Source organism: Oncorhynchus nerka, linkage group LG12, assembly GCF_034236695.1.
Source record: "Oncorhynchus nerka isolate Pitt River linkage group LG12, Oner_Uvic_2.0, whole genome shotgun sequence".
In the NCBI taxonomy this organism is placed as follows: domain Eukaryota; kingdom Metazoa; phylum Chordata; class Actinopteri; order Salmoniformes; family Salmonidae; genus Oncorhynchus; species Oncorhynchus nerka.
The window spans coordinates 21,697,101-21,709,534 of record NC_088407.1 but is presented as its reverse complement, the minus strand read 5'-3'; the positions used below and the strand labels follow the sequence as shown (position 1 = coordinate 21,709,534).

Sequence of the window (12,434 nt, the reverse complement as noted above, 5' to 3'; positions counted from 1 at the left end):
AGGTAAATATGTGTCTCTATGGTCATATTTGGCAGGAGGTTAGGAAGTGCAGCTGTTTCCACATGTAGTGTGCACATAGGCTGACCTGGCTCAAGACCGGCTATGGCAGCCTTTCTCAATAGCAAGGCTATGCTCACTGAGTCCTGTACATAGTCAATGCTTTCCTTAAGTTTGGGTCAGTCAGTGGTCAGGTATTCTGCCACTGTGTACTCTCTGTTTAGGGCCAAATAACATTCTAGTTTGCTCTTTTTTTGTAAATTCTTTCCAATGTGTCAAGTAATTTTATCTTTTTGTTTTCTCATGATTTGGTTGGGTCTAAATGTGCTGCTGCCCTGGGGCTCTGTAGGGTCTGTTGTTTGTGAACAGAGCCCCAGGACCACCTTGCTTAGGGGACTCTTCCAGGTTTATCTCTGTAGGTGATGGCTTTGTTATGGAAGGTTTGGGAATCGCTTCTTTTTTGGTGGTTGTAGAATTTAACGTCTCTTTTCTGGATTTTGATCATTAGCGGATATCGGCCTAATTCTGCTCTGCATGTATTAGTTGGTGTTAAGTTGTACACAGATATTTTTGCAGGATTCTGCATGCAGTCTCAATTTGGTGTTTGACCCATTTGGTGAATTCTTGGTTGGTTAGCGGACCTCTGACCTACACAATCATAAAGGACAATGGATTCTATAACTGATTCAAGTGTTTTTAGCCAGATCCTAATTGGTATGTTGAATTTTATGTTCCTTTTGGTGGCATAGAAGGCCCTTCTTGCCTTGTCTCTCAGATCGTTCACAGCATTGTGGAAGTTCCCTGTGGTGCTGATGTTTAGGCCGAGGTATAGTTTGTGTGCTCTAGGACAACGGTGTCTAGATGGAATTTGTATTTGTGGTCCTGGGAACTGGACCTTTTTTGGAACACCATTATTCTTTGCCTTACTGAGATTTACTGTCAGGGCCCAGGTCTGACAGAATTTGTGCAGAAGATCTAGGTGCTGCTATAGGGCCTCCTTGGGTTGGTGACAGAACCCATCCTCTCTCTCTACACCAGTGTTCCCGCTCTCTGTCTCTTCTACAACAGTGAAAAGATAGGTGGTGTTTAGTGTACTGCTGAGAACAGAGATTATCTGGATCTTTGTTCCTAGGTGTACTGTACCGTCAACTTAATCAGTCACTGGAAAAGCTTGACACATTTGAGTTGTATAGCAGAATACCGGCCTGACAGTAACTGAGGTGTGTTCAGCCTTTTACCTCAGTACATGCTTGTTAAATGTTTAAAACATTTAAGAACCCAGTCACTTTTTTTGCAATTCACATTTAATTAAACAAAATGTTTAATCTTTACATATAGTTCAAATGTACAATCAATGTAATCATACATACAATTCTGCCTAATGACCAACTAAACAACTACCATAAAAGGAAAAACATTGATCAGTATGAAGACAACCACAGTGCTAGAAGATGACCACCACAGGGGACGATGCGCTCTTCATCAACCGACAGCAGGTCGTATCCATTAGGGCAAGCAAAGGAAAACATTTGGCAATGTAAAATGGGTCCAGCTAGTCCCCCTCTGTCTGTTTTTTTGTTTCGTTTGGTGCCTAATGAATATGACCTAGGACAGTCACTGCAATACTAAGGAACTAGAGCGAAAATCATTGGCAGCGGTAGTCATCACCTGCCTTTCCCCCTTTAGAACGTGTCCCAAATGGAACCCTCTTCCCTATGAAGTGTACTTCTTTTGACCAGAGTCCTTTGGGCCCTGGTCAAAAGTAGTGCACTATATAGGGAAATGGGTGGCATTATTGACACAACCCTTATCCTTCACTCAGCAGGTAAGGTGCTACTCTATGCATCGTGTCATGGAAACAAAGTAAGAGAGAAAGGGGACTCCTTTGGCTGGTGCACACATTGAGGTCACTGCTTCCTGTGTGGTGGGCCACACATTAAAGGGTGAAGCAGACAAGATCCTATTTACAGTTTTTCATGAGTCTAGGTTTACACGTGGCTGGTTCAAAATGATTGCCTTTGGTGTGCTGTACGTTTCAACAACTCAAATATACACATTTATTTTAAGTTTAAAGGAGTTGGTGGCACGCCGAGTTGTACCTTCAATTCATGCTTTTTAGAATTACATATGGGCTGTGTCCCAAACGACGCCCTATTCCCTATACACTGAGGGTACAAAACATTAAACACCTCTTTCCATGATCTACAATGACCAGGTGAAAGTTATGATCCCTTATTGATGACACCTGTTAAATCAGTGTAGATGAAGGGGAGGAGATGGCTTAAAAATCTTTCTTTAACCTTTGAGACATTCATTATTTATGTATGTCATTCAGAGGGTGAATGGTCAAGACAAAAGCTTTACATGCCTTTTGAATGGCATATGGTAGTAGGTGCCAGGCGCAGGCGCAGCGGTTTGAGTTTCCCGTGTGTATCAAGGATGGTCCACCACCCAAAGGACATCAAGCCAATTTGACAACTGAAACATTGGAGTCAACATGGGCCAGCATCCCTGTGGAACACTTTCGACAACTTGTAGAGTCTATGTTGTGAGGGCAAAAGGGAGAGCAACTCAATATTAAGATGTTCCTAATGTGTTATACACAGTCTATAACTTTAGACCAGATCCTCATGGGCCATGTTCAAGAGTAGTGCTCTATATAGGGAATAGGGTGCCATTTGTAAGATTAGTGCTCTATATAGGGAATAGGGTGCCATCTTCAAGAGTAGTGCTCTGTATAGGGAATAGGGTGCCATTTGTAAGAGTAGTGCTCTGTATAGGGAATAGGGTGCCATTTGTGACGCAACCATGGAATGCTGGTCGATTTAAAATGGTTTATATTGGTTAAAACTGACATGCAAAGAAAAGTATGTTGAATTGTTCTTGTTGACGACTGGGCAGAGGAGCCTTGAAAGATACAATTCTCACACCATGAAACAGCTTAATTAGGCAAAGTAAAATCTTCAAGACACGGTTACTGTGCAGTATTACCATCGACATCATCATCATTTATGTTGTTCACTTGGAAAGAAAAAAGTGCAGTTCTCCAGTCTTGACTTTGTCTCGTTACTTGATTATGTAGATATCAATACTAAAAGTAGTAGCAATAGTAAAAAAAATAAAAAAAAAATAAACGTATCTCCAGTTAGAGTAACTCAACCTTTTAATATTTTCTTCTACAAACTCTCCCCACCTTCACTGTCGGAGTGTTGCTAGGTCTCCATCCTAATGGGACATGGCTCACACAGTTCTTTAGTTCAACAGGGATGAGTATCAGACTCTTCTGTACAACACTGCATCTGTTTTCACATACTGAACTACAACACACATCCATACACTCAGACATGAACTAACTACTACAGTACATCCTGCTTGTATCCTTGACAACCCTCTAGCTCTCTCCTTCTCTCACAGCAAATCTCCCTTGGATCGAGGCCCAGTCTAATATCAAGGGTTGTCTTTAGGGGGTTACTATAACAACCTGAATGGAATGTTGAGGTGTTCGTGACACACACACAAGCACTCTTGATTGCTCTCACACACAGTTCCCAGGTAAACAATTATTTTGAGGATGGACGGGGTGTGAGGGAGGGACACAGTGGGGTCGGAGCCTGGCAGGGCATCTGGCAGACAGCAAATCGGTGTGTCTGAAGGTCCCTCCTTGTGTCCTAGAGGATCATTCTGACGTCTCACCCTGGCAGCCAGGCATCAGGCTCACAGCAATGCCTGCTAGTATAAACCAATAGGAATAGGACATGGGTGGAGGAGCATGAAGGGTGTGTGTGTGTGCGTGCGTGTGTGTGTGTGTGTAGGAGGTCAAATTGGTCAAGTGTGTGCTCTTGTCTGGCATCTGTGTTTGTATGAGTGAGTGTGAGCTCCTGTATGTGTGTGTGTTAAATGTGTGTTCCTTGGGTATATATGTCCCAGTCCGTAGTAGCTGCGACTTTGTGGCCGGAACATCCTTCAAAAACAGCCATTTAATATCCCTTTAATCTGTCCGTCTCATCCTTCCTGTGGCCACTAGGGCTCTGTGGGAGGGTCCCTAGTCACTAAGGCTCTCAGTCACTATGGTTAGGGACAGGGTTCCATGGGGGGCTGTTTGTCATAGAGAGGAGCCTCGACCCTCCAGTAGGTGCACCACCTCCTCTTCGCTCTCCTCCTCATCATCGTGACGACCTGGGAAGGAGGTGACTAGTTGAACATTATGTTGTCGGGGTCTTGGTTGGTCAACTGGGCCATATGACGAAGGATATCTTTTTTTGTGATAATACCAAGGAGACGCCTGCAGGGGGAGAGAGAAAATAGTTATTCACGGAGGAGCTGGCAGGGAGCACAGTCTGGTTGGTGTGGGAGAGAATTACAAGTTTTTGTTGGCTCGTGCGGTCAGTCAGTCAGTGGTGGTTTTGGCCTGGGATACAATATCGTGGAATAAATCAACACAGAATGATAACGCACCAATAACCTAAATAATGGGCTGTTAACCAACTGACAAAATTATGGAAATGTGTTTAATGTCAGAGGAAACTCATTATTTTGAGATCTGAAGCTTAACGATCAGATGTCATAAATAAAAATGACAAAATAGTGCTCCATTTTAGTCAAGAGAAGTAACGCACCATTCCTACCACACTATCTGTATTTTAGCCCAAGGTGATACAGGGAACGTAGTAATACTTAGTAACCACTCAGCCGACTGTGACCGTCAATGCAGCCAGGCCAACAAAAACAAGTCCCACTGGTGCCGAGGAAGGACAGAAGGAGGAGGGGGTGAGTAACCAGGGGAGAATGGTGAGTGAGTGATTCTCGTTGGAAGCCTGAGGAGGAGATTTACTGAACACCTACAGGAAGAGCAGGTGAGATGAACACTATAGGAATTGCAAGGCAGAACACATCTGCCTTACCGACCGACCAACCAACCCTTCACCTTGTCAGATACACATACTGGAACGCTCACTCAACATTTCTGGTTAATTCAAGAGCACTTGTATCTAAAATACAACGTGGGTCATCGCTATAGTTACTCCCAGGTCACAATTGGTTGAAATGTAAACGAGTTCTGCTAACACAGAAAGTGTCAATTACGACATTGTAAGAGTGTGCAGCTGCATAACAACTAGATGTCCGTCAACAGCACAAAATGTATTCCTAGAATTGACTTTTTGTTATGACTTGTGCTCTTGAATTCAGCTATGACGAAAGCTTGAGATTTAGTGAAACATCTGGAGACATTGGAGAGAGAGACGGACGGTGAGGGCAGAGCTGAGAGAGAGAGACAGACGGTGAGGGCTGAGCTGAGAGAGACAGACAGACGGTGAGGGCAGAGCTGAGAGAGACAGACAGACGGTGAGGGCAGAGCTGAGAGAGACAGACAGACGGTGAGGGCTGAGCTGAGAGAGACAGACAGACGGTGAGGGCAGAGCTGAGCTGAGAGAGAGACGGTGAGGGCTGAGCTGAGAGAGACAGACGGTGAGGGCAGAGTTGAGCTGAGAGAGACAGACAGACGGTGAGGGCAGAGTTGTGCTGAGAGACAGACAGACGGTGAGAGCTGAGAGAGAGACAGAGAGGGCAGAGTGAGGGCAGAGTGAGGGCAGAGCTGAGAGAGACAGACAGACGGTGAGGGCAGAGCTGAGAGAGACAGACAGACGGTGAGGGCAGAGCTGAGAGAGACAGACAGACGGTGAGGGCAGAGCTGAGAGAGACAGACAGACGGTGAGGGCAGAGCTGAGAGAGACAGACAGACGGTGAGGGCAGAGCTGAGCTGAGAGAGACAGACGGTGAGGGCAGAGTTGAGCTGAGAGAGACAGACGGTGAGGGCAGAGTGAGCTGAGGGCAGAGTTGAGCAGAGAGCTGAGAGAGACAGACGGTGAGGGCAGAGTTGAGCTGAGAGAGACAGACGGTGAGGGCAGAGTTGAGCTGAGAGAGACAGACGGTGAGGGCAGAGTTGAGCTGAGAGAGACAGACGGTGAGGGCAGAGTTGAGCTGAGAGAGACAGACGGTGAGGGCAGAGTTGAGCTGAGAGAGACAGACGGTGAGGGCAGAGTTGAGCTGAGAGAGACAGACGGTGAGGGCAGAGCTGAGCTGAGAGAGAGGTGAGGAGAGGCTGTATGCCTGTCTGTCACAGCTCCAGTCCAGGGTAGAGCTAGAGTCAGTACTGTAGGAAGTGAAGGGAGGTGTTGAGGTGGGAGGCACCGGATGAGGCAGGGGGGTTGAGATCAGGTTGGATGGGGGTGAAGGAGGGGTGGGTGGGTATGGTTTAGGATCAGGGTGGGTGTTGGAAGGGGGAGGGGGATGGGTGTGGCTTGGCTAGTTACCGCTACTGGAGGTATTAGCTACCAACACACTACTACCACCACCATCGCTACACCGCCATAGAGGGAGTTTCCTCTCTCAATACAGGAGGGTGGTTCTATTAGGTCTACGGCAGGGTGGGAGGGACACTAGATGCGAAATCTCCCCTCCCAGGAAAAAACATCAACCAACGGTCTGCTCGGTAAAGGCAATACCGGAAGCGCTACGCGGGTCAGATGTTGTCGATCTGTTGGAGTGAAATGATTTTAGAGTGAAATGATGTAATAGTGTGAATGTGAAGGTTTTCTAAGTGTCGAGTGAGACACACGCTCTAAAAACACAGGCATGGCTACATGACTGTATGTAATCAGTATATTCATGCTTATATATCTATATTCTAGAATGATTTCTTATAGCGGATGAAACAGCCCACACTACTGATGAAGGGACTAATAGCTAGTAGGATGTTGTTGAAAGGAATGGCTGTGGAGCAATAGTCAATTATGGATATCTAACTAATCAAGGTTCAAATGACAGTTCCCATCAAAGTCCAACATTACAGGACTCATAATAAACACTCATATAGAGTAGATCTTAAAAAAATAAACAGTAATCTTACTAACTGTTGTCAATGACTAGTAGGGAATGAATAGGGAGATCAGTGATAGTGTGGCACAGTAGGTAGGTATCCAGTGAGGAGAAAGTGGATGCACACATCCCAACCAAATCAAACCAAACAAACCCCTCCTCAAAAAAAAAAGTGTATTCATGAGTGAGTTGAAAAGACACAGTAAGATGAGTGGGTTGCTATTGGAAACGGGAACTGTCAGTTACATGCGTCGCTCCTAGGAGGGCGGGCCTAAGAGGTGGAAATGGGAGAGGGGAAGGGGTCAGTGGAATGGGAGGAGACAGGGGGCGGGGCTAGTCACCAGGGGCTCCGTGTGTTCCTTGAGCTCCTCCAGATGCGCTAATATATTCTTCTTAGTGATGATGCCCAATACAATCCTGTACAAACACACACCTGTTACTCAGGAGACTGCCCGTCACACACACACACACACACACACACACAAAGCATAGTACACAAAAAAATAACTTATATAAATAACTTAATGACATCATAAAGTGGCAAATCATAACACAACCTACCTAATATATTCTAATAGTATTGCAAAAAAAAAAAAAAAGCTCAATTAACAATATATTTGACTTGTCCATAAATATACCACTTGTACTGATGGTGAGTGTGTATAAGTGCATGTCAGTTGGATGCCAACTACTGTTATCGTTGCATATCATTCATCTTTGTCAGTTTAAACAACTTCCTTATTGATTTGTAATGGTATCTAATCTTGTGAATAGTAGACTCAATTGTGGTAGGCAAATTACCAAGGATTCCATGAAATATGTCTGATGTTTTGGCTATTATATGTATTTATATAGTAAATGATGAATTCATTGAGAACTAAACAATAGAAAAGGATCAAATGACAAAAAATGAAAAAGTATAAAAACAAAGGACTGCTGTCATCTGTAATCTCATTCCCTCTCAGTGCTCTCCTCTCCTGATGGGGCATTTAAACACTGTCTTTAAACATATATTTACACACTGACTGCCTTTCAGTGGTAGTAAAAGTAAATGCTATACATGGAATTCCTTACATTAAACAAACCATATTCATGATTTTTTTTTTTTAATTCATCATTTACAAAAGCAATATGTGGTTAGTGAGTCCGCCAGATCAGAGGCAGTAGGGATGACAATGTGGTTAGTGAGTCCGCCAGATCAGAGGCAGTAGGGATGACAATGTGGTTAGTGAGTCCGCCAGATCAGAGGCAGTAGGGATGACAATGTGGTTAGTGAGTCCGATCAGAGGCAGTAGGGATCAGAGGATCAGAGGTAGGGATGACAATGTGGTTAGTGAGTCCGCCAGATCAGAGGCATTAGGGATGACAATGTGGTTAGTGAGTCCGCCAGATCAGAGGCAGTAGGGATGACAATGTGGTTAGTGAGTCTGCCAGATCAGAGGCAGTAGGGATGACAATGTGGTTAGTGAGTCCGATCCAGGGATCAGAGGCAGTAGGGATGACAATGTGGTTAGTGAGTCCGCCAGATCAGAGGCATTAGGGATGACAATGTGGTTAGTGAGTCCGCCAGATCAGAGGCAGTAGGGATGACAATGTGGTTAGTGAGTCTGCCAGATCAGAGGCATTAGGGATGACAATGTGGTTAGTGAGTCTGCCAGATCAGAGGCAGTAGGGATGACAATGTGGTTAGTGAGTCCGCCAGATCAGAGGCAGTAGGGATGACAATGTGGTTAGTGAGTCCGCCAGATCAGAGGCAGTAGGGATGACAATGTGGTTAGTGAGTCCGCCAGATCAGAGGCAGTAGGGATGACAATGTGGTTAGTGAGTCCGCCAGATCAGAGGCAGTAGGGATGACAATGTGGTTAGTGAGTCCGCCAGATCAGAGGGGCAGTAGGGATGACAATGTGGTTAGTGAGTCCGCCAGATCAGAGGCAGTAGGGATGACAATGTGGTTGGTCAGAGGCATTAGGGAGTGAGTCCGCCAGATCAGAGGCAGTAGGGATGACAATGTGGTTAGTGAGTCCGCCAGATCAGAGGCAGTAGGGATGACAATGTGGTTAGTGAGTCCGCCAGATCAGAGGCATTAGGGATGACAATGTGGTTAGTGAGTCCGCCAGATCAGAGGCAGTAGGGATGACAATGTGGTTAGTGAGTCCGCCAGATCAGAGGCATTAGGGATGACAATGTGGTTAGTGAGTCCGCCAGATCAGAGGCAGTAGGGATGACAATGTGGTTAGTGAGTCCGCAGTAGGGATGACAGATCAGAGGCAGTAGGGATGACAATGTGGTTAGTGAGTCCGCCAGATCAGAGGCATTAGGGATGACAATGTGGTTAGTGAGTCCGCCAGATCAGAGGCAGTAGGGATGACAATGTGGTTAGTGAGTCCGCCAGATCAGAGGCAGTAGGGATGACAATGTGGTTAGTGAGTCTGCCAGATCAGAGGCATTAGGGATGACAACTCGTTATATTGATGGTGCGAGAATTGGACCATATTGCTGTCCTGCCTTAGCATTCGAAATGTAATGAGTATTTTTGGGTGTCGCGGAAAATGTATGGGAGTAAAAAGTATACATATTCTCTTTACAGGGTTCAAACACATTTTGACAGATGGAATTTCATGACTTCTCCGTGACTTTTGGCAGCGTCGCCATGTATGTAGAAAAAAATGTATGCGCAATGTGGACACCGGGAGGTTGCTCTCTGATCGCATCTACCATCTCCTGTCGTTGTGCAAGGCACAAAGTAGAATACCTGTTAGGCAACGGTATAAAACACACGTGGTCAACCCTTAGTCTGGAGAGCTACTGGGTGTGCAGGCTTTTGATCAAGCCCTGCTCAAACACATCAGAGCCAGTTTATCAAGGTCCGGTTGAGCAGCTCATTTCTAAAATGTGGTTTGTTAGAGGGGGACTGGAATAAAATCCTGCCCACCCATTAGCTCTCCTGGAGGATGGTTGACCACCCTTGATGTAGAACATTGCAACCAAATATATTTCATGCCTTCTGAAATAATTCACTCATTTAACATATCAAATGGCTATGGTAGGTTACAAATCTTTTTATTTAGCTGAACCAAGCCCACGGATTTTCTTCAGGAAATGTACCTTTTAATTTAGTAATTTATCTTAGAAGTGTTTACTTTGCAGGCTGACTGGCATGTATTGAGTTGCAATGTCCCATACATTGGATGCCCAAATCAACTGGAAGAATCTACAAAACAAGTTTTGAAGCAACAAAAGCCAAAAGAAAGGCTACATCTAAACCTTTTTTCCTAACATTACTGTTCGCGATTCACAAATTATTATTTTGATTCACCTTCAATTCATTGCATTGAACCGAATCACAACTAATACATTAGCGAAGTGAATCGTTTGTTTTCCGTATGTGCCGTTTAAATGAATCAACTTTGTATGGCCTTACTCACAAGCAGTAGCGGTGCGCGGTTAAATCACTGTTGATTTTTATTTGATTGATAAAATATTTAAAAACTGTGCCTAAATAAATTACATGAACAGAATTTATTAAATACATTTCCATCATTTTCCAAAACTTTAAAGGCCTCGAAAACACTATTTTAAAATTCCATAACCTTTCCAGTATTTTCATGACGTACGAACCCTGTCTTTTGGAATTGAGTGTAGTAAAAGTTATCCAAAATATAAAATAGTATAAAGTACAGATACCCCAAAAAACTACTTCAGCATTTTTACTTAGTTACAGAGCAAGGGTTTATCCAATGATCCTTTAATTCCTATTTGAACCACCAGGTGTCTCTGAAGTGTCATATTCAACCAGTGAGCTCATCCACAGTAATTGACGATGACCACCAACTTCTAAACACATCATAAGTCTCTCAAATATTGGATAAAACTATCCAACTATTTGTTAAGCGGCATCAGAGTTGTTATATTGGTTAGCATAGCGCAGCTAGCATTTAGCTGAAAAGCCATGCAGCGTACCAGTTTATAACCCCAGGGTTTCCAGTCCCAGTGTCCATGCATCACTCTATCCCTTACAAAAAAAAGATTGCAGTTTTGAAACTAGAGTAAAGTGAAGTAACTGCAGTCGACTGTGGTATTTTGACCAGAGTAATTGTAGAATAACTGCAGTGTACTGCACTGTAACTGCAGTCACACTACAAAATTACTTAAGTAAAAAAAAAAAAAAAAAAAAACATGATTTCAGACGCAGTATTTGCAGCACAAAACGCAATACTTCACCCAATCTTTTTCCGTAAGGATGTGAGGGGATGCTACTACATCCCAATATCCACACTAGCATACCACTTAGAATAGATGACATCCAATACACTGCTTCATTCTAAGTAGTAGTGTGTACATTGGAACAGAACTTGAGTGTGTGCTGGTGGAACTCAGTCTGTTGCCTGTTGAGGTATTTGTTAGTTCATGTTGAGGTTAGGAGGACTGAGGAAGACTCCATCCAGTGTTCCTTCCTTCTCTTCTTTCACCCCCACCCTACCAAACACATTCCCCCATTTTGAGGCTGTGATTCCCTCCCCATTGTTCTCATCCAAGATCACTTTTAAAATCACCTCTTCCCCTCTCCCTGCCCTCTTCACATGCCACCCTACCCCTTTCCCCCCTCTCCCCTCCCCTTGCCCTCTTCACATGCCACACTACCCCTTTCCCCCTCTCCCCTCTCCCTGCCCTCTTCACATGCCACCCTACCCCTTTCCCCCTCTCCCCTCTCCCTGCCCTCTTCACATGCCACCCTACCCCTTTCCCCCTCTCCCCTCTCCCTGCCCTCTTCACATGCCACCCTACTCCTTTCCCCCTCTCCCCTCTCCCTGCCCTCTTCACATGCCACCCTACCCCTTTCCCCCTCTCCCCTCCCCTTGCCCTCGTCACATGCCACCCTACCCCTTTCCCCCTCCCCTTGCCCTCGTCACATGCCACACTACCCCTTTCCCCCTCTCCCTGCCCTCTTCACATGCCACCCTACCCCTTTCCCCCTCTCCCCTCTCCCTGCCCTCTTCACATGCCACCCTACCCCTTTCCCCCTCTCCCCTCCCCTTGCCCTTGTCACATGCCACCCTACCCCTTTCCCCCTCCCTTGCCCTCTTCACATGCCACACTACCCCTTTCCCCCTCTCCCCTCTCCCTGCCCTCTTCACATGCCACCCTACCCCTTTCCCCCTCTCCCTCTCCCTGCCCTCTTCACATGCCACCCTACCCCTTTCCCCCTCTCCCCTCCCCTTGCCCTCGTCACATGCCACCCTACCCCTTTCCCCCTCCCCTTGCCCTCGTCACATGCCACCCTACCCCTTTCCCCCCTCCCCCTCCCCTTGCCCTCGTCACATGCCACCCTACCCCTTTCCCCCTCCCCTTGCCCTCGTCACATGCCACCCTACCCCTTTCCCCCTCTCCCCTCCCCTTGCCCTCTTCATGCCACACTACCCCTTTTCCCCTCTCCCTCTCCCTGCCCTCTTCACATGCCACCCTACCCCTTTCCCCCTCTCCACATGCCACACTACCCCTTTCCCCCTCTCCCTGCCCTCTTCACATGCCACCCTACCCCTTTCCCCCTCTCCCCTCTCCCT

General features: G+C 45.9%; 1 protein-coding gene across 7 annotated transcripts in view; it reads right to left on the bottom strand.

Annotated features, from left to right (window-relative positions):
- Positions 1–1,279: 1,279 nt before the first annotated feature.
- LOC115137947 (H(+)/Cl(-) exchange transporter 3) overlaps positions 1,280–12,434 on the bottom strand; it is a 59,484-nt gene continuing 48,329 nt past the window's right edge. For 5 of the 7 annotated variants that reach the window (XM_029674271.2, XM_029674275.2, XM_065025397.1 and 2 more), the window contains 2 exons: positions 7,215–7,290; positions 1,280–4,279 (listed from right to left, as the gene is read on the bottom strand). In XM_029674271.2, coding sequence (XP_029530131.1) covers positions 4,100–4,279; positions 7,215–7,290 — 256 coding nt within the window. In that variant the 3' untranslated portion in view covers positions 1,280–4,099. The remainder of the gene's footprint in view (positions 4,280–7,214; positions 7,291–12,434) is intronic. The other 2 variants (XM_029674274.2, XM_029674278.2) reach the window with 1 other exon arrangement.